The following is a 27,102-nucleotide window of genomic DNA, read 5'->3' on the forward strand; positions in this document are numbered from 1 at the left end:
GCGGTTGGGGTCGGGCCAAGGGGAAAGATGGCGGCCCCCGCCAGTGCTCAGCGGTCTGCGGCAGGGTGTCCAGCCGGAGTCCCCGGAGAGAGACCTACCTGGGACCTGGCTCTCTCTCACTAAGTAAGTTCCAAGTCGCCGAGAAGGGAAGTATGTGAGGAATGGGACGCTGACCTGCATCAAATTGATTTAAAGAAAAACTTATCTTTAAACGTTATCGTGGACATTATAGCCCTTTGCTCTTTGACAGATAAAAATTCCTGCTCAGAAAATTAATTTACTCTAGGGCTTACGAGTTCAACGCAGGGCGGGCACTCGAACTCAGGCCTTGGTTCCCAGCCATTTTTCCACTCTTTTTTGAGTTATATTGGAAGTAAATTAAGCTTCGATTTAATCAACTATATGGTATATTGCTTCTTTTTCACATTAGTTACTAGAAATAAGATAAATTACTTTTAATAGACTAAAGACGATTGGGGAAAACCGTAATTTCTTTTATCCATTAAACAAATATTGCATATTTGCAAAACACCTGCTGGGCACTGGGGATGCAATGGTCAGGAAAAAGTCCTTGCGTTCGTGGAGTTCCCATGCTAGTGGGGGTAGGAAATAGTCTCACAGATAAATGCAAAATTACAACTTTGACAAATGAGGTGGTGCTGTTGAGCCTTAAGTAGAGAGATCTTGGCAAGAAGTCAGGAGACTTCAATTTTGTCTGTTTCACCAGAGTGGCAGCTGCCTCATTTGTAAAACTGATTTTTCTCATTTGTAAAACTGATATAACATGCCTACCTACATGGTTTTTTTTAGGAGGATCAGGTGTGAAATGTGACTAAAAATGAAAACATTGATATATTGAGCTACCAGTAATGTGAAACTGGTGTATAGTTCAGAATTAGGTTCAAAATCAACTGGCAGGCCAGGCGAGGAGATGGCACCAAGACCAGCAGCTGTTAAGCGGAGATCTATAGGTTACTTGGTGGTTCTTTTGTGCTGCTGAATATGGGAACCACTATATGGGAGCAACTATAGTTGACATTTGAAATGGATCTAAAGTGAACTAAGGTACATAAGAGTAAAATGCACACTAGACTGAAGACTTACTATGAGAAATATGTTTTTTTTAATGTGACTTCTAGAAAATTAAAAATTATATATATGCCTTATATTTGTGGCTCCATTGTATCTCTATTGGATAGCCATGTTCTAGAATGATTATAGAAAGGAAAAAGAAAGGTGGGGGGCATAATTTCTGATTCCAGTATTGAAGCTCCTTAGCCCATTGCCTTTTTTTGTAAACAAAGGTTTATTAAATTCAGCCATTCTCATTTGTTTAAGAATTGTCTATTGCTGCTTTTGTGGTATAGGGGGAGAAATGAATAAATGTGACAGAGACCTTATGGCTGGCAAAGCCGAAAATATTTACTATCTGACCCTTTACAGATAAAGTTTGCCAACCTCTTATGGGAAAAATAGTCCAGACTCTAGTTAAGTAGTCAAGGCCAGTTCAGCTCAACAAATATTTATGAAAGTCTGCTGTGTACCAAGCACTGTCCTAGGTGCTGAGAATATAAAGCTCTTCTCCTCCTTACCACCTTCCTCCAATGACAGCAACAGCAACAAAGCTATTTTCATTCTAGCCCTCAAGGAACTCACTTTAATAGTGGAAACAAAAAGTTCTTCCATTTAGAGGTAGTATAGCACAGGTTAGGAGTTCAGGCTCTGATAAACAGCAAGGTCCGGGACTATGTTTAATATCCTGTGATAAACCATAATGGAAAAAAAATGTGCAAAAGAAAATGTATGTATGATTGAGTCACTTTGCTGTACAGTAGAAATTAATACAACATTGTACATCAACTGTACTTCAATTTTAAAAAAAGGATTTATAATCCCTCTGTTTTGTACATTAAAAAAAAATAGGCTATGGAGCTACACTGTTTAGATTCCACTTTACCAGTTAGTGCTTAATTTTGTACAATTTTTCTTACTTCTCTGTGCCTCATCCTTATAATTGATAAAAATAAACTACCTGCTTTGTGGGATTATTATGAGCATAAAATAATACATATAAAGTACTTAGAACAGTGCCTGGAACTTAGGAGCATTCACTAACCATTAGCTATTATTGAAGAGTGACTAATGCATGAAGTAATGCAAAGGAACTAAAGTCATAGAGAAAAAGGAACTTCAGTTGAAGACTGGTAGTGCTCAGAGAACTATGTCTGGAGAAAAGTGGTACAAAATTTTGAAGCCCATGGTTTGACACCAACCTGTTTTTTCATTTTTTTTTCCCCTTAAGCTCCTCTTCCCAATAAGCAGTCATGCAGGGCTATGTGCTATCCTCCGAGCGTACCTGATACTGTCTAAATACTTTACCTTTACTCCAGCTCTTCCTTCTACCTCAGATGCTTTTTCTTTCACGGCTTCTATGTCTGTCTTAAATTCTTTCTTTATAGGGACGTTTTCAGAGTTGCCTAAGTTGAAACTAATTGTTCTTATTTGTTTGTTAGATAGCATGGTATAAGTGAAAGATTTGAGTTCTGATTTGGGCTCTGCATTGTGACCTTACCCAAATTTGCTACTCTGTGCATCTCAGGTTCTTTCTTTGAATGACAGAGATAATATTTACTTAACAAGATTGTTGTTAAATAAGTTGATATAAGCAGGGTGCCTGGCAGACACTTAATAGTGTATTAAAGCCTTAGAATACCATCAGAAGCAAATCTAGGATAAAGTCATTTAATATGATCTCAATGTGAGATCATGAACCATGTTTATTTCTGTTTGTATCCCTGGCTCCCAGCATAGTACCTGGCTTAGAGCAGCTTTTGTTTGAATTGGGAGTTTAAGGTCAGAACTATTAGGTGGCAGAGGTGGCTAGAATCCAGTTATGCTAATGCCAAATCTAACTGACAGGGAGGGTGTTATGCAGATTTATGACATTTATTTTGAGAAACAGCATTTTTTAAATTGCTTTTTAAACTTGTTTTATAATGTTCCTATGATGTTAACCATTACAGTGGAGGAAAGATTTCTGATTTCAGATCCTCTGAAAGCTCACATTTTCCTACAAGTTATTGCTGTGGAGGTTTTTGAACTGAATGTGGAGAATAGTTTTAATTTATGGGGTTCCCTTCTTTTCCCTCCCATCATCTAATGCATATAGGCTTTAGGAATGTGTGTGTTACTCGCTCAGTCATATCCTACTCTTTGTGACCCCCATGGACTGTAGCCTGCCAGGCTCCTCTGTCATGGAATTCTGTAGGCAAGGATACTGGAGTGGGTTGCCGTTTCTTACTCCAGGGGATCTTCCTGCATCTCTTGCATTGGCAGGCGGATTCTTTACCACCGAGCTACCTGAGAAACCTGCACATTTTAACAAGTGTAAAGTTATCAACCACAGTGTCATATCACTATGGCAGTATGTACTAGGAAAAACCTCAGAAGATGAAAAGCAAACATGATGACATTGCAGAGCTGAAAGGCCCTCACAAACCTAACTGGGTTCACTTTTCTTATAAGTTAGGAAATTGAAAGTCATCGTGTTCCTCCCCCTGCACCCCCCCACCCCGCCCACCACCGCCTAAGAATACATAAATGGAATTGGAGTAGGAATTTGATATTTTCACATATATTGCTTTAGATACTAGAAAAATAGAAATGAAACATTCTCTTATTTAGAGATAATTCTTCCTATCTTTGTGTTGTTTACTGGTACTGTTTATTCTTTTTTAGATATTAATATACAGATTATGGTAATCTCATCATGTGAACTAAAATTTAACATCCAGTCATATGTTCAATAAGAAATTTAACTAAAATGACATGCATTGAACCAATGTAAACTGCAAGTCAAGAGCATAAAAAACTAAACTATTGACTCTAGCCTGAGTCAACTATTACCAGGTTTTTCCATCAACACTCAGTTGTTATGTATGTACTTCTGTGGTAGAATGTGAAAAAAGTTTAAAACACATCTTTAAAAGAATAACTTAAAATCGAACAAATTTGATTTATTTTCCCTCATATCAGGAAAAGACCATTATTATTTAATTCTAGCAGAATAGTTTGAGAACCACTTGTGCGGAGATGTTTTTTCACCATTACCCCCTTTATTTCCTGAGGTGTTTTTTTTTTTTACATTTTTGCTCAGTTTGATTAATGCTTATGAACACCTTTATTTATATGCCTCTGTTTGATACTGGATTTTCTTAGACACAGTATAGAATATGCAAAAAGCTGTGTTTTTTCTTTTTTTTCTTTTAGGATTTAGAGTTGCTCTAGGATTAGATAGATAATTAACTTGTTGATGGTACTTCTGTGAATATATTGTATGGAGAGTCCGTTGAACATTGTAGTTTGTGGATCTGAAAAATGTGTGTGTGTGTGTATACATAAGTGAATGTGTTATCTTATTTCCTTGGTTGCAGACATTCAGAGTATTCTAATTTTCAAATGATATCTCAAATAAATTAATTTGGTCATTTCAGTTTTTTATTTTTTATTTTCAGTTCATATTTTTATGTGAAAAATCATTGTAAACCTGATGGTTTGCTTTTCAGTAGATGCTATTTGAAAATCAGTCCAGTGAGGTTGTATACCAAGCGGATAATAGGCTTTCCACATCATTTATCTCATTTAATCCTCACAACAATCTCTCTTTACAGGAGAGAAAAAATTTAGCCTAAGGTTAAAAACCTGATTACTTTTGGAAAAACAGGAAGTTAAATTTCAAATCCATCGTGTTTTCCAAACATGTATTCATAAGTTAGGGGCAACCTGTGGAGGATCTTGTGGCTTAAAGGGAAAATGTTAGCTATACAAATGGTAGTGATAATGTATTGCATGTGAATGTTTCTGATAGTTGGGCATATCTTTTCATACAGGAGAATGAGTATTAGACTGAGCATTGAACTACAATCAGTTTCTAACCCTGTTCACAGAAAGGTTGGTATTATATATTTTGAAATAAATATTTTTCTTTTTCTGAAGTATGGTAATTTTGTACATTGTAGTTGTTTTCATTCTTTAAGAATGTGAGATCTTTTGTTAATATCATCTTGCTTTTTAATTTTGGGCCATTTTATAACTTGCAGATCTGGGGTGGTAAAATCTACGACAACAACTGAGAGATAGTACATCATATATTTCTAAAGCATGCAAGAGTTGGAGATTGGGACAACAGTCGCCTTAGGTTTTCCGCATTGTAGTTTTTTGGCTGCAGCACATAGCTTGAGGGATCTTAGTTCCCAGACCAGGGATCAAACCCATATCCCTTCTGTGGAAGCTTGGAGTCCTAACTGCTTGGGGATTCCTTCATCGCACTTTTTAAAGTTACTTGAATATATATTGCTATCCTGTAGAACTGGCATTTCATATAAATGTGAGTATAGAATGAATTGAAGCACTGCAGGGAGATGTTCTTGAATCTTGAATCTTTTTGTTCTTGTTCTTGTTCTTGAATCTTTTTGCCTTTTGACAATAGTTGTTAAGAGCATCAGTCTTATATCTGATTTAAGAGTGTAAATCACTAACAGATGTGATATAGAAAGGAGGGTGAAGAAATACATCTGTTTTCTCTGTGTTATAGCTTTCTCTTAACATATTCAAAGATCTAATAGTATTAGTAACAGCTTCAGTTTTTTTTATAGCATCTTGGGGTGGGTTTAAAAAAATATTTAAATAAAGCTGCTTTAAGAACAAAGCCTTCTGAGACAGAGCAAATACCTAGATTGCCAATTTTCCAGGGTGAAAAAGTGAGAGTGAAAGTCGCTCAGTTGTGTCTGACTGACTCTTTGAGACCCCGTGGACTGACCCTATGGATTATATAGTCCATGGAATTCTCCAGGCCAGAATACTGGAGTGGGTAGCCTTTCCCTTTTCCAGGGGATCTTCCTAACCCAGGGATCAAACCCAGGTCTCCTGCATTGCAGGCGGATTCCTTACCAGCTGAACCACAGATTTTCCAGGGAAGACATTATATATTCTTATATTTATTCCTTGTGCTTGCTGTACCTCTTTATTTTCTAGCTCTACTCATAAGTGGCTTACATTTTTCTAGGACCTTAGCAATTCCTCAGTAGCCACAAGTAGATTTTATTTCAAGGCAGAAACTCATTCTTAACCTGAATGCTTATGCTGTATTAGTGCTCTGACATCTTGCCTGTCCTGTTTTCCTTCTGCCGGTGTTTTCTGCAGTACAGTACTTTTCTGCTGGCTTTAGATGCTGTGATGATCTGCCATACAGTAAATTTAACTTCCTGAAAAGTGGTCTTTGTGAAAGGTATTCACTTCATTTAAAACTTGAAAACAGATGGGGGTTCCACATCAGTGGCCACCTGGAGTGGTAGAGAATAGGCTTTTAGGAAGAAACCCTGGCAACCTGTCACCTGATACCCCTGTCCTTTGCCTGAGAAACAAATGCTCCTTTCTTATCTAGGGTAGATGACTGTCATTTCTGCTGATGTATTTGCCATTTTGGAAATAACCGGACAATTAACTTGAGGGAAACTGAAAATACACTTGAATGTGACATCAGTGGTAAAGAATATTTTTGTCACATTATCTTAGTGGAGTAAGAGGTAGGTCTGAACTTTTCTAAGCCTCTGGTAGAATGATATTCTTCAACTTTCAGCTCCTAGCATTTAATTAACTTTTATAGACCCCACCCCTTCTCACCTTGCACCCCATGTGGCTCTCAAGGAGCAGAGTATCCACCCCTGTTTAAGATGCTAAAATCTCCAAAGACATTAAAAACCTAGCGGCACCAGAAAGCAGAACCGTCTGAGCTATGACAGAGATACACTGATGCTATTGTGATTTCACTTTCATGGAGGAAGAAAGTACTCTGAAAGCCAGATCAACTGAAAACATTAAAAATAGCAATCTTTCTTTTAGGATTTAGTTATCCGTCTGACTGATGATGCGGATCCATTTTTTCTATATAACCTTGTTATTTCAGAGGAAGATTTTCAGAGGTAACTAAATTTATTTTTTTATCTTATATTTAATCTAGGAATAAGTAAGTTTTTAAGTTTTATGTATGTACCAGTGCTATTCCTTTGAAACACATACTCATTAAGAACAATTAAGTATTTGGGGATCACTGGACTATTTATACTGTAATTTTTCAGGCTGTTTTTGAAAATACATATTTCATAGATTATTAGCATTCTGTTTAAAACAGCTCAGAAATTTGGAGCTTTATCTAGATTTATTGACCTTTTCTCTCCCATTGAATAAGCTCTATAAAAATCAAAGTTTTCTAGCTTAGTTCTTGACTATGATGGGTGTTCAGTAAATAAAAAAATAACCTTTCAGGATGTTATTTATAATTACATACAGTAATTAAAATTCTAAAAGAAAAAATTTCTTTTCCTGTCTTCTGTATAGTTTAAAATTCCAGCAAGGTCTTCTGGTAGACTTCTTAGCTTTCCCACAAAAATTCATAGATCTCCTTCAGCAGTGTACTCAAGAATACGCGAAAGACATTCCAAGGTAAGTCTCAGGAAAGCACTATTATCATTAAACTTCTCTCAAGACAGACTCTTTCTTTGCAAGACAAGTTGATGGCGAAATATTCTATGTATATTGAGTATCTGTGTCTCTTTTCCAAGCTGTGCTAAGAGCTTCATAAATATCAAATTTATAAAATCAGAAATATTTACCCCCTAATTTTCATATCTTGACAAAGCCATTAAAGTTATCTGAAATATTTAATAGCGTCAAGTATGTGTTTTTTCCCAAGGTTATATTCTATTTATAGTTATTACAAAATATTGGCCATATTCCCTGTGTTGTACAATATATCCTAGTAGCTTATTTACTTCATACATAGCAGTTTGTACCTCTTAATCCTCAATCCCTGAATTGCCTCCTCCTTCCCTCTGCCTGCTGGTAACCACTAGTTCTCTATCTCTGTTTCTTTTTGTTATATTTACTAGTTTGTTGTATTTTTTAGATTTCTCATATTAGCGATACGCAGTATTTCTCTTTCCTGACTTATTTCACTTTAGCATAATACCCTCTAGGTTTATCCATGTTGTTGTAAATGGCAAAATTTCATTCTTTTTTTATAGCTGAGTAGTAGTCTGCTGTGTGTGTGTATATATATATATATACGCACACACACATCAAGAATATGTGTATACCACATCTTGATTCATTCATCTGTTGATGGACACTTGGGTTGCCTTCATATCTTCAGTTCAGTTCAGTTCAGTTGCTCAGTTGTGTCTGACTCTTTGCAACCCCATGGACTGTAGCACGCCAGGCCTCCCTGTCCATCACCAACTCCTGGAGTTTACCGAAACTCATGTCCATTGAATCGGTCATGCCATCCAACCATCTCATCCTCTGTTGTCCCCCTCTCCTCCAGTTTCAATCTTTCGCAGCATCAGGGTCTTTTCCAACAAGTCAGTTCTTCGCATCAGGTGGCCAAAGTATTGGAGTTTCAGCTTCAGCATCAGTCCTTCCAATGAATATTCAGGACTGATTTCATTTAGAATGGACTGGTTGGATCTGCTTGCTGTCCAAGGGACTCTCAGGAGTCTTCTTCAACACCACAGTTCAAAAGCATCAATTCTTCGTCCTTCAGCTTTCTTTATAGTCCAACTCTCACATCCATAAATGACTACTGGAAAAACCATAGCCTTGACAGGATGGACCTTTGTTGGCAAAGTGCCTCTGCTTTTTTTTTTTTTGCCTCTGCTTTTTAATTTGCTGTGTAGGTTGGACATAACTTTTATTCCAAGGAGCAAGTGTCTTTTAATTTCATGGCTGCAGTCACCATCTGCAGTGATTTTGGAGCCCCCCAAAATAAAGTCTGTCATTGTTTCCATTGTTTCCTCATGACTTTGCCATGAAGTGAAGGGACCAGATGCCATGATCTTAGTTTTCTGATTGTTGAGTTTTAAGTCAAGCTTCATAATACTGCTATGAATATTGGGGTTCATGTATCTTTTTAAATTAGTGTTTTTATTTCAAATATGAACCCAGGAATGGAATTGCTAGGTCATATGACAGTTCTATTTTAGTTTTTTGAGAAACCTGCCTCACATATTTTTTTTTCACAGTCCAACGGTGTTGGAAAGTTCCCTTTTCTCCACATGCTTGTCAACATTCATTATTTGTGTTCTTTTTGATGATAGCCATTCTGACAGATATAAGGTAATATCTCATTGTGGTTTTGATTTGCATTTCCCTGATGATTAGCCATGTTGAGTATCTTCATGTACCTGTTGGCTATCTGTATGTCTTTGAAAAATGTCTTTTCAGGTCTTCTGCCCATTTTTTAGTCAGTTTGTTTATTTTTTTCATACTGAGTTGTGTAAGCTGTTTATATAGTTTGGATATTACCCCTTATTGGTCATATCATTTGCAAGTATCTTCTCCTGTTCAGTAGATTGTCTCTCTGTTTTGTTGCTGTTTTCCTTTGCTGTGCAAAAGCTTTTTAAGTTTGATTAGGTCCCATTTGTTTAATTTGCTTTTATTTACTTTTGGGAGACAAAAAACAAAAAATGCTACAATTTATGTTAGAGAATGTTCCACCTGTGTTTTCTTCTAGGAGTTTTATGATTTCTGGTCTTACCTTTTGGTCTTTAATCCATCTTGAGTTGATTTTTTAAGAGCTCTATTTATTTATTTATACCTGGCTGCGCTTTCCCTAGTTGCCGCGTGTGGGCTTCTCGTCGAGGTGGCTCCTCTCCCTGAGCGTGCGCTCCAGGGCACGGTCCTCAGTGGTTGCAGCGTGTGAGCTCGGGAGCGCAGAATCAGCAGTTGTGGGGCAGGGGCTTAGTTGCCCGCAGCATGTGCGGTCTTCCCGGAGCAGAGCTGAACCCGTGTCCCCTGCGTGGGCAGGCGGGTTCTTAACCGTCGCTGTGTGCCTGTTAGCCGCTCAGTCCTGTACCGAGTCTTTGCGACCCCACGTGCTGTAGCCCCCACACTTCTCTGTCCGCGGGATTCTCCAGGCAAGAGTACTGGAGTGGATTGCATTCACTTCTCCAGAGGAACTTCCCAACCCAGGGACTGAACCCTGGTCTCCTGCATTGCAGGCAGATTCTTTACTGTTTGAGCTACAGGGACCACTGGGGAAATCCGAGTTTTATTTTTGTGTATGATGTTAGAGAATGTTCTGTATTATTCTTTTACATGTAGCTGTCCAGTTTTCCAGCACAACTTACTGAAGAGACTGTCTTTCCCCGTTGTGTATTCTTGCCTTCTCTGTGGTAGGTTAGTTAATTATAAGTGTGTGGGTTTATTTCTGGGCTCTCTGTTCTGTTCCATTGATCTATTTTATAGATCTATTCTATTGATCAGTGTCTGTTTTTATGCCAGTCTGCCAAACCAGACTGTTTTGACTTCATGGCTTTTAGTAAGGTGTGAAGATAGGAAGCATGATTCGTCCAGGTAGTCTGTTCTCTCTCAAGATTGTTTTGCCTATTCGAGGTCTTTTGTGTTTCCATGCTGCTGCCACTGCTGCTAAGTCACTTCAGTCGTGTCCGACTCTGTGTGACCACATAGACTGCAGCTCACCAGGCTCCTCCGTCCTTGGGATTCTCCAGGCAAGAACACTGGAGTGGGTTGCCATTTCCTTCTCCATACAAATTCAAAATTTTTTTGGTCTAGTTTTGTGAACAATGCCCTTGGAGAATGGATGGGGATTGCACTGAATCTGCCAGTTGCCTTGGGTAGTGTGGTCATTTTAACAAAATTAATTCTTTCAATCCATTTCACTATTTATACTAATTAATCCATGGTATATCTTTCCATCTCTATTGTCTTTCTTTCATCAGTGTCTTGTGTTACAGTTTACTGATTACAGATCTGCCGCCTTCTTTAGGTAGGTTTATTCCTAGAAGTTTTATTCTTTCTGGTGCAGTTGTAAGTGGGATTGTTTCCTTAGTTTCTCTTTTTGATAGTTTGTTGTTAGTGTTCAAGTGTATGTTTTTCTGATGAACTCAGACAAAGGGAAGAATAAGATTTTGGGTCCAAGTGTATCCATATTTGTTTAGTGCTAACACCTGATCATTTCTTTGTAAAGCTTTCCAACCTTTTATCTATAAGGTTCATCAATTGGTGATTCTTGTTTGAATGAATTATTTCATTAGTAAGTACAAAATTATGCTTTTCCAGTTCCATCTTTCTATATTTATTAGGTATAATTCTTCTATGAAAAATAACTTCCTTCATCAGTAAGAGCTATTTGATTACTCTGAAAATTCATACAGAAAGGGATAAATGCTCAGTTCTTATTTTTACTTATTTATTTTTTTTCAACTCTTATTTTTAAATTCTCAGTTTTCAGAGTCAGGATTGTTACTCTAGTTGGCTTTGTGGTTTCAATGGGTTTTTTATTTGTTTTTGTTTTTAGTCTTTTGCTTTCTCTCCTTATCTGTTTCTCATTATGAACTCATGGTCATGTATATATTCACTGTTTTCATTCAGTAGATAAGTATCCATTTTGCTATTTATACTAATCCAGTTTTACTGTTGGGAGTCCTTTCATGTTGGCCTCTTTGAGTCCAGGATGCTCCTTTTTCTTTTCTTTTTTTTTTTTTTAAATTTTATTTTTTTCATTTATTTTTATTAGTTGGAGGCTAATTACTTCACAACATTGCAGTGGGTTTTGTCATACATTGACATGTATCAGCCATGGAGTTACATGTATTCCCCATCCCGATCCCCCCTCCCACCTCCCTCTCCACCCGATTCCTCTGGGTCTTCCCAGTGCACCAGGACCGAGCACTTGTCTCATGCATCCCACCTGGGCTGGTGATCTGTTTCACCATAGATAGTATACATGCTGTTCTTTTGAAATATCCCACCCTCACCTTCTCCCACAGAGTTCAAAAGTCTGTTCTGTACTTCTGTGTCTCTTTTTCTGTTTTGCATATAGGGTTATCGTTACCATCTTTCTAAATTCCATATATATGTGTTAGTATGCTGTAATGTTCTTTATCTTTCTGGCTTACTTCACTCTGTATAATGGGCTCCAGTTTCATCCATCTCATTAGAACTGATTCAAATGAATTCTTTTAAATGGCTGAGTAATATTCCATGGTGTATATGTACCACAGCTTCCTTATCCATTCGTCTGCTGATGGGCATCTAGGTTGCTTCCATGTCCTGGCTATTATAAACAGTGCTGCGATGAACATTGGGGTGCACGTGTCTCTTTCAGATCTGGTTTCCTCAGTGTGTATGCCCAGAAGTGGGATTGCTGGGTCATATGGCAGTTCTATTTCCAGTTTTTAAGAAATCTCCACACTGTTTTCCATAGTGGCTGTACTAATTTGCATTCCCACCAACAGTGTAAGAGGGTTCCCTTTTCTCCACACCCTCTCCAGCATTTATTGCTTGTAGACTTTTGGATAGCAGCCATCCTGACTGGCGTGTAATGGTACCTCATTGTGGTTTTGATTAGCATTTCTCTGATAATGAGTGATGTTGAGCATCTTTTCATGTGTTTGTTAGCCATCTGTATGTCTTCTTTGGAGAAATGTCTGTTTAGTTCTTTGGCCCATTTTTTGATTGGGTCATTTATTTTTCTGGAATTGAGCTGCAGGAGTTGCTTGTATATTTTTAAGATTAATCCTTTGTCTGTTTCTTCATTTGCTATTATTTTCTCCCAATCTGAGGGCTGTCTTTTCACCTTACTTATAGTTTCTTTTGTTGTGCAAAAGCTTTTAAGTTTCATTAGGTCCCATTTGTTTATTTTTGCTTTTATTTCCAATATTCTGGGAGGTGGGTCATAGCAGGATGCTCCTTTTTCTGATCCTTTTAATCATTGATAATCCAGTGGGGCTCAAGATTCAATGGGAGAGTTGTCACTGTCTCATAAATGTGTTATGTGACACTTTCTCTTCAAAGGTTTTTGCTGCAGTTAGTTTCTACAGAAGCTATTTTGGATAACTCACCTGCTTTTTTAAATGTGATAGAGACAAATCCTTTTAAACATCTGACACACCTCTCACTAAAACTTTTACCTGGAAATGATGTGGAAATAAAGAAATTTCTAGCAGACTGTTTGAAATGTAGCAAGGTAAGATTTAAATTTAAATTATTTTTTTAAAGTAAGTCCCAGAGCTCTCTGGTAATCCACTGAAAAGCTATGTTGCTACTAGATTTTATTTTCTGAATGAAGTCTTTTTAAAGGTATCCAGGAAATTTTTATAACACACACTGACTTTATTTTATTGTTTTAGGCATGGTACTAGAAGATAAAATAGACCAGGAATTGAGAAACTTAGGTCCCAGGGCTTTTACTAATTTTCTGTGACTTTGAGCAGGTCGCTTAAGCTTGTTGCGTCTTGGTTTCATTAACTTGTGGATATGTGTGGAAATATTTACCCTCTGAGCTATCTTAAATGAGATAAAATATATGAAAGTATCTTGAAGATTACAGAGTGCTCTATAACTATATAAAATATATACTCAAGGAAACAGCATTGGGATGCCTCTTTAGAGTTTTCAGAAAGTCAAATACTATGAATCAGTACATCTCTGGATTTAAGGTTAGGCAAATCCAGGGGTCTTGCCAGTGCAGACTCTAACTCAGAAGGTCTGAGGCGGAGCCTGAGATTCTCTCTCTCTAACAAACGCCCAGGCTGGTGCTGATGCTATATACTTCATTGTATGTTGTGTAGCACAGGTACAGATGATTAAATTGTAAGCTGCATACTTTTATTATTTTTATAACTAGGAGGAAAAATTATCATTAACACAATCACTGGATGATGTTACCAGGCAACTGAATTTCACACAAAAGGTAATTCAAGTTTCATTTTTTCTTTGTAAGTCATCCAAACATGGGCTCTGAATCGCTTCTTAAATCAAGTCTAGGCTTTTGTGTATTTTTATTTTCAAAGCATGCTACTGTTGAATTCATCCTCCTTTTTGTCACCCTTCGCCTACCAGTTAATTATCTTAATCTGTGCTTTTTCTTCTTATTCTATCCAAACATTTCTGTTATCCCCAATATATGACACATTCTCTCCAAGTCTTCATTAAATAATGTATAGTATTTGTCACATGTTAGTTCTGCTCCTCTTTTTTTCACCTCATTCTTCTTGTCTAAATGGCATTTCAGTTCTTGTCTTCTAAATCTTTCCTTCCTTCTGTTTAGAATTAATTCTTCTGATAGATTAATCATCATTTCAATAATAACTTCTCCTTGAAATTGAGGATAAAAGCATCTGATAAGCTGCATGGCTTCAAGTAGAAAATTTTCCTGCACCATATGGCCCATCTTGGGAACCCGTGTTACCGGTTTTTAGGTGTATAAGTAAACTACAGTTGACCTTTGAACAACGCAGGGGCTAGGGACACCAGCCCTTTGCACAGTTGAAAATCCTTGTATAAGTCTGTAGTCAGTCCTCCGTACCTGTGTTTCCACATCCTCAGGTTCAGCCAACCATGCGCATGGATTGTGTTAAGTACTGTAGTACATATTTATTGAAAAAAAAAACCTGAGTATAAATGTATCTATACATTTCAAACCTGTGTGTTGTTTAAGGGTCATCTGTACTACTTATGACTGACTTGCTCTACCCTGGGTTGCTTTATTTCTTAATGCCAGAGGAGAGGATTGAGTGGTGAAGAGCCAGATTTAACTAAAAGGTTAGTGATAGTTATACTGTGGGCCATGTATACTCTAAAATTGCTTTTATTCTAATCTTAATTTCTTTAAATACAAAGAAATCTGTGTAAGAAAAGACTTTGAATGTAAGAAAAGATGTGATTTCATTTTCTTTTATATCCTTTGCAAATATGATCATGTTCCAATCTAATAACATATTCAAGAATTTTAATATTTTGTGCTGAACTCTACTATAGACATTATCAGAAAAGATCCAAGAACTAGATAAGTTACGGAATGAATGGGCATCGCACACAGCAACATTGTCAAATAAGCATTCTCAGGAACTGACGAATGAGAAGGAAAAAGCTTTGCAGGTATGAATATTAAAAAATGGACAAATATTTTACTATTGTTGTTAGTCATTTTGTTAATAATTTTCAAACAGTACAAAAGTATGTAAAAATTGTCTCTCCTTAAAAATCTTAACTATTCAGAGATAACTTCTAAACATTCTGATGTTTGTTTTCCCCAATTTTTCTCTATATATGTAAATAATATATAATTTATAAATAGTCATTTATAAATTTAGAAATATGTAAATTGGGAAATATGTGCACACATATCTGAGTTTTGGTTTTGTTCTACGCTAACGAGGTTCCCACCACTTCATGGCAAAAAGGTAGGGAAAAAGTGGAAACCGGTGTCAGATATCATTTTCTTGGGTTCCAAAATAACTGCAGATGGTGACTGCAGACACGAAATTAGAAGACGCTTGCTCCTTGGAAGAAAAGCTATGACAAACCTAGACAGTGTATTAAAAAGCAGAGACATCACTTTGCAGACAAAAGTCAGTATAGCCAAAAGTGAAAAGTGAAAGTGAAAGTCACTCAGTCATGTCCAACTCTTTGCAACCCCATTGGGCTATATCTAATACAGTCCATGAAATTCTCCAGGCCAGAATACTGGAGTGGGTAGCCGTTCTCTTTTCCAGGGGATCTTCCCAACCCAGGGATCGAACCTAGGTCTCCCACGTTGCAGGCAGATTCTTTACCAGCTGAGCCAAGAGGGGAGCCCAAGAATACTGGGGTGGGGTAGCCTATCCCTTCTCCAGGGGATCTTCCCGACCCAGGAATTGAACCGCGGTCTCCTGCATTGCCCAGCTGAGCTATCAGGGAAGCCCACGTATGTGAGAGTTTAACCATAAAGAAGGCTAAGCACCGAAGAATTTTCGCTTTTGAACTGTGGTGTTGGAGAAGACTCTTGAGAGTCCCTTGGACAGCAGGGAGATCAAACCAGTCAATCCTAAAGGAAATCAACCCTGAATATTCATTGGAAGGACTGGTGCTGAAGCTGAAGCTTCAATACTTTGGCCACCTGCAGTGAAGAGCTGACTCATTGAAAAAGACCCTGAACCTGGGAAAGATTAAGGGCCAGAGGAGAAGTGAGCAACAGAGGATGAGATGGTTGGATAGCATCACTGACTCAATGGAGATGAGTTTGAGCAAACTCAGGGAGATAGTGAAGGACAGGAAAACCTGGCTTGCTGCAGTGCATGGGCTTGCAGGGTCAGGTAGACTTAGCGACTGAACAGCAACAATGAGGTCTACTGGATACAGTGATTGTAATTCTTTTTCTCCTTAACAATATCATAGATACAATTTTTTATCAGTTTGGAAATGGCTTAATAATACTCATTATTTGGATATAGGAGGAAATTATTAAAGTACTTACCTAACTGGTAGAGATTGAAATGCTTTAAATTTTGGTTATTGCAAATAGTACTGCAGTGAACATTTTTATTCCTAGAAGTGAGATTACAATATATCCATATAAAATATTAATGGATATTGCAAATTTGCCACCCAAAAAGGTTGTACCAAATAGAACCCCAAAGATAGCATATGACCATACTTACACATATTCCTGATGCTGTCAGCCTTCTCAGTATCTGCTGCGTAATAGGTATTGTAGTAGTGTTAGTTTTAGTTTATATTTCTTAGATTTTTTTAGTGAAGATAAGTATCTTTTAATATGACTTTAGCCCCTTCTATTTCTTCTGTGCATTATATTTTATATCTTTTGATTTTTCTGTATGACATTTTTTACTGCTTTGTAGTGTGGATTTATTTTATACCTTTTATATCATTAATTTCTCTATTAAATTGTTATTTAATATTAAATTTTATTTTTATTTTTATGCACTTAATGTTTGCTTTTAAGGGTACAACTTGATAACAGTTTATGTGTACTTTTCACCCAAATTAAGATTCAGAAAATGGTATCACCCCTCTCGGGGCCCTTGTGTGCCTTCCCAATCCATTTTACTCTCACAGAAGGCTTATCACTTTGGTCATCATTGATTAGTTTTGCCTGTTCTTTAACTTTAGATAGATGGACACATGCTGTATATCCTGATTTGTGTGTGGCTTGCTTTACTCAGTAACACAGTGTCTCTGAGATTGTTATGTTCTTGTGTTTCTTTTTGTTGTGCAGGATTCTATTATATGAATATGCCGTAAATTATCTGTTTTCCTCTTGGTAGACATTTGAATTGTTTCTGACATTCTGCCATTATTAATTAAACTGTTATGAACTTTCTTTTAGTGTCTTTGTGAACACATGTACTCATTTTACTTGGGTATATACAATATTTAGGACTAGAATGGCGAGGTTCTAGTGTAGGCGTATGTTTAGCTTTAGTTAGAAACTGTCACAATTTTCCAAAGTGGATATTGAGGTCACACTGCCATTCAATGGGTGTATAGTGGTACCTCATAATAATGAACTTTTTTTTGTATGTATATTGACCTCTTGGATGTTTTCTTGTGAAGTGCCCATTTGTGTCTTTTTTTTTTTTTTTTTCCATTTGTGTCTTTAGTCCATTTTAAAAATTTATTTATTTATTTATTTTTGGCTGTGCTGGGTTATCATTGCTCTGTGCCAGCTTTCCTTAGTTGCGGCGACCGGTTGCAGTGCTGGTCTTCTCACTGGTTGGTGGCATCTCTTGTTGCGGAGCGTGGGCTCTAGGGTGTGCGGGCTTCAGTGGTTGGAGGCTGTGGGCTCTGGAGTGGAGACTCAGTAGCTGTGGCTCATGTGCTTAGTTGCCCTGTGACGTGTGCAGTGTTCTCTACTAGTGATCGTACCCACGTCCTCTGCGTTGGCAGGTGGAGTCTTAACCACTGGCCCACCAGGAAGTCCTTTAGCCCATTTTTAATTGGGCAGTTAATGGTTTTCCTTATTGATTTGTATGAGTTCTTTGTATATTCTGGACATGAATCCTTTGTCAGATATATGCATTGTGAATATTTTTTGTCTATGGCTTGTCTTTTCATTTCTGGTGTAAAGTAAGGATATTATGTGCTTAGTTGCTCAGTCATGTCCGATTCTTTATGACCCTGTGGACTGTAGCCCACCAGGCTCCTCTGTCCATGGGGATTCTCCGGGCAAGAATAACTGGAGTGGGTTACCATGCCCTCATTCAGGCTCCACTTGAAATTTATAGCAATCAAATCAAGACATTATTTGAGATCAGTCAGCATTATATCACAGGGAGATAGCTGACATATTCAAAATATCCAGATCAAGTGTTGAAAACTGTTTGCATCAGCTTGGTTATGTTAATCACTTTGTTTGGGTTAAGTGAAAAAAACCCTTTTTGACCATATTTCCACATGCAGTTCCCTACTTAAGCATAGTGAGAAAGTTATTTTTAAAGCCAGTTGTGACAGGCAGTGAAAAGTGGACATTATTGTGCATTATTGCACAATAATGTGGAATGGAAGAGATCATGGGGCAATGTAAAGGAACCACCACCAACCACACCGAAGGCTGATCTTCATCCAAAGAAGGTGATGTTGTGAATATGATGGAATTGGAAGGGAATTATCTATTATGAGCTCCTTCCCGGAAACCACACTTGTTGGATTAATTCCAACAAGTACTGTCCTCAGACCAGCTGAAAGCAGCACTCGACAAAACTGTCCAGAATCAGTGGAAAGCGCGTAACCTGCCACCAGGTGCCACAAGACTGCGTGTCTTTTTAATGACCAGGCAGAAACTTGCAGTTGGGCTGGAAAGTTCTGACTCATTTGCTGTATTTACCAGACATTGTAACTTCAGATTTCCATTTATTTTGGTCTTTATTTTTAATTGGAGGATAATTGCTTTACAGTATTGCATTAGTTTCTACCAAACATCACCATGATATTTTGGTCTTTGTAAAATTATCTTAATGGAAGAAATTTTCCATTCCCTGGGAGATTGTAAAAGATACCTTCATCAGTTCTTTATTCAAAAAGATAAAAGGTTTTGGGAAGATGGAATTATGAAGTTGCCTGAAAAATGGCAGAAGGTAGTGCAACAAAACGGTGAATACATTGTTCTATAACATTCTTGGCGAAAATGAAAACTATGTCTTTTATTGTTGCTTAAAAATCAAAGGAACTTTTTGGCCAACCTAGTAGTTTTGGAGTTGATTCTCTTTAGATTTTTCAAATAGGTAAACTATAAAAAATGGTAATTTGTTTCTTCTGAAGGTTTGTCTTTTTCCCTTATACAGAAAGTGATAATAGTGGAATTCTTATCTTGATCTAGTCTTTTTAAAAAATTCTTATTTTATATTGGAGTATAGTTGATTTAATGTTAGTTTCAGGTGTATAGCAAGGTGATTTCAATTAAGAAAAAAACTAAAGGGTTAGTTGCTCAGTCATGTCCATCTGTTTGTGACCCCGAGGACTGTAGCCCACCAGGCTCCTCTGTCCATGGGTTTCCCAGGCAAGAATACTGGAGTGGGTTGCCATTCCCTTCTCCAGGGAATCCTCCCAACCCAGGGATTGAACCCCGGTCTCCTGTGTTGCAGGCAGATTCTTTACCATCTGAGCCACTAAGGATTTCAGTTAGACATTTATGTATATCAGTTCTTTTTCAGAGTCTTTTCCCATCTAGGTTATTACAGAACATTAAGTACAGGTCTCTGAGCTATACAGTAGATCCTTGTTTATTATCTGTTTATATGTAATAGTGTGTATCTGTTAATCCCAAACTCCTAATTTATCTTTCCTCCACCTTCCCTCTTTGGTAACTATAAGTTTGTTTTCAGAGTCTCCTCTGTTTCTGTTTTGTAAGTTCATTTGTATCATTTTTTTAGATTCTACATATAAGTGATATATGATATTTGTCTTTGACTTATTTCATTTAGTATGATCACTTCTAGATCCATCCATGTTGCTGCAAATGGCATTCATTCTTTTTAATGGTTAACTAAGATTCCGTTGTATATGTGTACCACATCTTTATCCATTTCTCTGTGATGGACATTTAGGTTGCTTCCACGTCCTGGCTATTGTAAATAGTGTTACAGTGAATATTGGGGTACATGTATCTTTTCAAATTATGGTTTTCCTTGGATATATGTCCAGAAGTGGGATTGCTGGGTCATACAGTAGTTCTGTATTTTTAGTTTTTTAAAGAAGCTCATACTGTTCTCCACAGCAGTTATACCAGTTTACATTCTTAGCAGCAGTCTTCCCTTTTCTCCATACCCTCTTCAGCATTTATTGTTTGTAGACTTTTTGATGATGGCCATTCTTACTGGTGTGGGTGATACCTCATTATAGTTTTGATTTGCATTTCTCTAGTAATTAGCAGTGTTGAACATCTTTTCATGTACTTTTTGGCCATCTGTGTGTCTTCTTTGAAGAAATGTCTACTTAGATCTTCTGTCATTTTTTGATTTTTTTTGTTTTTGTTTTTAATATGTTGAGCTGTATAAACTGTTCATGTCATTTGGAGATAAATTCCTTAACAGTCTGTTTCATTTGCAAATGTTTTCTCTCATGTGGGGTTTTTTTTTTTTTCATTTTGTTTATGGTTTTCTTTGCTATGCAAAATCTTTAAATTTAATTAGGTCCCATTTGTTTACTTTGGTTTTTGCTTTCATTAATTTGGGAGGTGGATCCAAAAAGATATTGCTTCAATTTATGTCTGTGAGTGCTCTGCTTATGTTTACCTCTAAGAGCTTTATAGTATCTGGTCTTACATTTAGGTCTAATCCATTTTAAGTTCATATTTTTGTATGGTGTTAGAGAATGTTCTGGTTTCATTCTTTTATATGTAACTATTTAGTTTTTCCCAGCTACATTGAAGAGACTCTTTTTTTTCTCTGTTTGTATATTCTTGCCTCCTTTGTTGTAGTTTAATTGACCATAGGTGCATGGGTGTATTTTGGGGCTTTCTATCTTGTTCCATCGATAACATATTTCTGTTTTTGTGCAGGTATCATATGGTTTTGATGACTGTAGCTTTGCTGTATAGTCTAAAGTCAGGAAGCCTGATTCCTCCAGCTCCATTTTTCTTTTTCAGGATTGCTTTGGCTACTCAGGGTCTTTTGTGTTTCCATACAAACTAAAAAAAAATTTGGTTCTCGTTCTGTGAAAGATACTATTTGTAATTTTATAGGTATTGTATTTAAACTGTAGATTGCCTTGGCTAGTCATTTTTGACAGTATTGAGTCTTCCAATCCAAGAACATGGTGTATCTTTTCATCTGTTTGTGTCATCTTTGATTCTTTCATCAGCTTCTTACAGTTTTCAGAGTATAGATCTTTTTCCTCCTTGTGTAGAATAATTATTTTTCTTGATGAGATAGTGAGATTGTTTCTTTAATTTCTCTTTCTGATCTTTCATTGTTACTGTATAGAAGTGCAAGAGATTTCTGTATATTAACTTAGGTAATTAATGTTTTTTGGTAAATAACTAAAATATCTTTCCATTATATATGATATTTACCCTGTGTTTAAGAAAATTTTCTTCTCTCTGGCATCCAAAGAATGCTAGCTAGGTCAGATAAAGTGACTTTTGCAGATTTAACCAAATAATACCATTTTTTTCACTTTTATAATATATTAATGATAATGATAGATTTCTAAGAGTGGAACCATCTTTGAATTCATTGAATAATATGTATTCAGAGATTTTTAATATCCTGTTGAATTACTTTGCTAATATTTAATTTAGAACATTTGTGTGTATATTCAGAGGTGAGATTGGTTTGAGATTACTCTTTTCCTATCTTAGTCTGCTAATTACAGTGATAGGTTTTGCACTGTGGTATTAGAATTATCCTAGTGTCATGAAAGGTATGAAAACATTTTCTAGTTTTCTTTATGCTTTGAAACAGTCAAATAATGAAGAATTATCTGTTCCTTGAAGGCCTGATAGAATTAACCTTTTACCATTTGGATACGATGCCTTCTTAAGGCATTTTTCTTTAGATTCTTTCCCATTTCCTTCATGATTTTTTATTCTTTTCTTTTTTGTTTTGTTCCTTTGGGGGCTTTGCTGGGTCTTTGTTGTATGTGCAGGTCTCTGCTTGCAGCACGTGGGCTCTGTAGTTTTGACATGAGGGATCATAGTTCTGCAATCAGGCATTGAAGTCGAGCTTGCTGCTTTGGGAGCCTGCTGCTTTGGGAGTTTGGAGTCTTATCCAAGCTGGATCACCAGGGAAGTCCCTATTGGTCCTGTTGGATTTTCTGTTTTTCCTTGAGTTATGTTAGTTTATATTTCATGTATTCATGTTTGTATTTAATTGGTAAAATAGCTTATAAACAGTCTTACGATTTTTTAAATCTCCATACTATTTGTCCTATGTTCTTAATTGTCTTTTTTTAATTAGAGTTGATAGTTTGTTTTCTTTAGTATTTTTAAAGAACCAGTTCTTTGTTTCATTAATTAGTTGTGCACTGTCTCTATACTCCCATCTGATTTCATTAATTTCTGTTGTTTACTAAATATTTTTTGGTTCTATTTTCAAACAGGTTAGGTTCTGAAAGTCTCATTAAGTATATTTGTGTATAACACGAAAACGACTGAAGGATTTGTTTGCATTTCTTACTGCATTTTTCTAATAGGCTTGTGAATCAGTGCTTTGAGACTTTAAAACCAAGCAAACTTCTCCTCTCTTCCTGCTGATAGATACTCTATAGGGCGGTGATTTTAAGACTTTAGTGTGCATCAGAATCACCTGAAATAAACAGAGCAGAAAATGTAAATGTTGTAATTCTATCCATTACACTTTAAAAAAAAAAAAAAAAAAAACAAAAGTTCCAGAATTCTGATCATCACGGGGATAAAGCCAGTTCTTTATTTTTGCAGACTTTGGCCCCTTGTTGCTTCAGCGTGTTTGGTGACCCTCTCAGACAGTTACAGTTAGCATCCTAAACCAGTTTGGTCATTGTTGCTTCTCTCCCTTGATTGCTCCTTCTACGGTTGCATTTTCAGTTTTATATGGACTCTTTCCTCTTTTATTTCTTGTGCTTCTTTCTTCTCTCCATTTCAGTTTTCCAAAAATGAGGAAATTCCTAAAATAGTCATGGAAAATATTTTATGAGAGACACTCCCCTGCTTTTGTGTTAGGAATTTTTGAGTGGATACAACTTTTCTGGAATATGATTTTGTAACTAGTACCAAGCTTTATATTTGTTTACATATTTTCAAGCCATAATTGATTATAAGGAAATAATCTGAATTTGGGTGTATGCTTATGAAGAAAAGTTTTAACCATGGATTTATTTGTAATTGTGAATAATTGGAAACTCAGCATACATAGTAGGGCAGGGGTTAATTGCATTATGGTATAGCCGTGGATTGGGATACTGTGTGGATATTGAAAGTATTTACAAAGAGTTTTTATCGATATGAGGAAGTGCAAGTGCTAAAGGATTAAAAAGCATAATTAAATTGTGTAAAGTGCTTGGTCTCAAATGTTAAATTTAGCTATGTGTTATGTGTATTTGTGTGATGTCAGTTTTAAGTATATAAATAGCTGGAAAGGAATATTCCTAAATATTTATAATGACTCCTTGGATGGAGGTTATCAGTTATTTGTGATTCTTTCTTTATGCCTTTAAAAGAATGTGTAGCTTGCATAATCAGAAAACTATTTTTTATTTTTAAAATGTATTTAGATTTGTTACTGTTCATCAACAGAAATTATTATTTAAAAATTTTTTTTGTTGAATGAAAATCTTTAAATTCTATTGTGCTTTATAATTTTCAAACGTTTCACATACACAATTTTATATAATCCCATAATAATCCTGTTTTTAATCCTCTAATGCTATGTAGCCCCTAGACTTTCCCTCTCTCCGAACTGATAGCCACTAGTTTGTTCTGTTTGTGAGTCTGCTGCTTTTTTGTTTTATTCGCTAGTTTGTCGTATTTTTTTAGATTACACCTATAAGTGATATCATACAGTATTTGTCTTACTGTAACTTATTTCACTTAACATAATGCCATCTAAGTCTCATGACAGAAATTATTAAGATAGATTTTTGGTATGATACAAACAGGTGAACAAAGATTTCAGAGTTACAACCATGTTCAAATTTTTTTGTTAGTGAAATTTAACAACTAAATGTAAGACTGAGCAGTACCTTGTCAGTTTTACTGTAAGTTTCAATTTTTTTTAAATTAGAAAACATTTATACTTGTTATAAAAAACAGAAACAGAATAATGTGGTTTAAAGCAAATACTGAAAGTTCCTTAAGTACCTGCTCATTTTTTTCTTTTCATAGGGATAGTTTGACACTATACGTAGTGTTTTGCGATTTGTTTTTTTCCCCCTCTTAACACATAGCATTCTTCCCTTAAATTGAAGGCCATTACTTCTAAACAGGTGGGTTTAGGAGAAGAATAAATTATGAACAAGATCATAGTAGTAAATTTGCCTTTGTTTTGTTGACCTTTCTTTTTCATAAAATCCGTAATTAAAAACAGAATCTCTTAAAAGCAGGGACATCTTATAAAGAAGAATAATTAAGATTTTTTTTTTACTCAAATGTTCTCATATTGTATTTTTTTCTTTGAATTTTGGTACTGTATTTTATTATATAATAGGCCCAGGTTCAATATCAACAGCAACATGAACAACAGAAAAAAGATTTAGAAATCCTTCATCAACGGAACATCCAGCAGCTACAGAACAGATTGTCTGAGTTAGAAACGGCTAATAAAGACCTCACTGAAAGGAAATATAAAGGAGACTCCACCATCAGAGAACTTAAAGCAAAACTGTCTGGTGTTGAAGAGGTATCAAATGTTGGAGTTGGTTCCCCTCCCCGCCCCAATGTAAAAACAAGGTCTAATTGGTAACTTGATTTGAATTTGGTTACTTTATTACTTCTGTGGGTAGTATTCTGGATGCTTTGCAAGGATCTCTTTTAGTCTTTGGATAATCAGCTCAGAGAATACCCCTAATAATTGAGAAACCAGAATCTAATAAAACAGACTGATTCTGAACAGAGCCAAAGCACACCTGGATACTTTTAGCTGGGGTCTTGAGCAGCTCTTGGGCATCGCCCTCCGATTTGCCAGTGTACTCTTGTATCAGCCCGGTGTTGTGGCTCAGGGTATTGACAGACTGACTCCTTCAGTCTACTCAACATGGCAAACAGCTGTATGAAGTTGAGTGTCTAGTAATAACAATAATAAAAGTAATGATAATAACTAATGCTTACTGAACACTATTTTAAGTGCTTTGCCTATATTAACTCATTTAATTCTTATAGCAGTTATTTTAAAGAAGGTATTATTATTACCCCATTTAATGATGATGAAACTAAGGCACTGAGAGCTTAAGTAATTTACCCAAGTAAGCCTGGCCATTGAAATTCTCTATTATTGGCCTGTCTCTAGTACTGTCTTGTTCTTTCAGGCAACAGAGACATTTTAAAAACACTGCTGTAGTGGTACTTTTGTGGATACTTCAGCAGTGATGATAAACTCCTTCCTAATGATGACTACTATACATTATTGTCATATGAGTTATTAGAAAACGAATTTAGCTTTTCTTAAACCTATCATGTTCAAACAAACAGTGTTATTCTAGCTCACAAGACCTCCAATTCTGAATAAAGCCTGACTGATTTTATGTTCAGATCCTCATCGCATTCTGCCCTTAGATGCTTCAGTCCTTCTCACTACCCTCTTCACCTTTCACACCAGTTGGTGAAACATTTCACCCTGCACATTGGATGAGTACTTCATTATAATCCTATGTGGTTTCTTCTCTTTTAGCCCTCACACCGGCCAGTGTGTAAACTGTGCTTTGTTATGTTGATTTTCATGTGTGTATGTGTGTGTGTATGATCAGTTGCTCAGTCGTGTCCAACTCTTTGTGACTGCATGGACTAAATAAATAGCCTCCTTTGTTCCTAGGATTTCCCAGGCGAAAATACTGGAGTAGGGTGCCATATAATGTAATCAAAATATTTCTTGCAAGGTTTGCATAGGACTTGGAAATTTTGAGTCCTGAAAACTTTTTTAAAGCTTCAGTATTGTTACCTAATTATGTTAAATTGTACCTTTAGAGATCAGTACCCTAAAATTAATAGTTACTACCATTTATTAAGTATTTGGACTTCCCTGGTGGTTCAGACAGTAAAGAATTTGCTTGCAATGCAGGAGACCTGGGTTCCATCCCTGGGTCAGGAAGGACCCCTGGAGAAGGGAATGGCAACCTGCTCTAGTATTTTTGCTTGGAGAATCCCATGAACAGAGGAGCCTGGCAGGCTGCAGTCTGTGGGGTCACAGAGAGTCAGAGATGACTGAGCATCTAACACATAAAACAGAGTTTATATAAGGGTTTTTGCAAAGGTGAAATAATTTATGGTATTGTTTCTCTTTTACAAATGAGAGAACTGAAATTTACTGAGGTTAAGTAATACTGGAGGTGACATAGTAGACTTCCCAGGTGGCGGTAGTGGTAAAGAACCTGCCTGCCAATGCAGGAGACATAAGAGACGGTGGGTTTGAGCCCTGGGTCGGGAAGATCCCCTGGAGGAGGGTATGGCAACCCATTCCAGTATTCTTGCCTGGAGACTCCCATGGACAGAGGAGTCTGGTTGGCTAAAGTCCGTAGGGTGGCAAAGAGTCAGACATGACTAAAGCAAGTTAGCATGCACTCATGCACTACTTGATAGCAGAGTCTATGCTTCTAAAACCACTAGGGTATATACTATAAAATTATTTTATATTGTTTTTTATTGTTAAACAATTTTTTATTGTTAAAATTGAAAGCTAGGAATACTATTACATACTGTACCTTAGTGTACTGGCAACATTTGGACTGATGCTAGATGATTGAGATGTTATTTAGTATGTGTGTGTGCTCAGTCGTGTCTGACTCTTTGCGACCCCCATGGACTGTAGTCCACCAGCCTCCTCTGTCGATGGATTTCCCAGGCAAGAATACTGGAGTGGATTGCCATTTCCTGCTCCAGAGGATCTTCCCGACCCAAAGATCAAACCTGTATCTCTTGATGTCTCCTGCATTGGAAGGCAGATCTATTTAAAAAATTATTTTTAGTATTTTTTCATGTTTTCATTGTGGTTTTGTTATAGGATATTGAATATAGTTTGTTTTCTATATGAGTGTTTCTGTTTTGTAAATATGTTCATTTTTATCATATTTTGGATTCCACATATAAGTGATATTATATAGTATTTGTCTTTCTAACTT

At 36.5% G+C, this 27,102-nt stretch overlaps 1 protein-coding gene across 3 annotated transcripts in view; it reads left to right on the forward strand.

Annotated features, from left to right (window-relative positions):
• Nucleotides 1–27,102, forward strand: part of SASS6 (SAS-6 centriolar assembly protein) — a 44,920-nt gene that overhangs the window by 346 nt on the left and 17,472 nt on the right. For 2 of the 3 annotated variants that reach the window (XM_043460535.1, XM_043460533.1), the window contains exons 2-8: nt 4,890–4,950; nt 6,901–6,980; nt 7,396–7,500; nt 12,874–13,045; nt 13,706–13,771; nt 14,839–14,958; nt 24,480–24,671. In XM_043460535.1, coding sequence (XP_043316470.1) covers nt 4,890–4,950; nt 6,901–6,980; nt 7,396–7,500; nt 12,874–13,045; nt 13,706–13,771; nt 14,839–14,958; nt 24,480–24,671 — 796 coding nt within the window. Of the gene's footprint in view, nt 1–8; nt 124–4,889; nt 4,951–6,900; nt 6,981–7,395; nt 7,501–12,873; nt 13,046–13,705; nt 13,772–14,838; nt 14,959–24,479; nt 24,672–27,102 lie in introns of those variants that run through there. The other variant, XM_043460534.1, reaches the window with a different exon arrangement.

This window comes from Cervus canadensis, chromosome 2 (assembly GCF_019320065.1).
Source record: "Cervus canadensis isolate Bull #8, Minnesota chromosome 2, ASM1932006v1, whole genome shotgun sequence".
In the NCBI taxonomy this organism is placed as follows: Eukaryota; Metazoa; Chordata; class Mammalia; order Artiodactyla; family Cervidae; genus Cervus; species Cervus canadensis.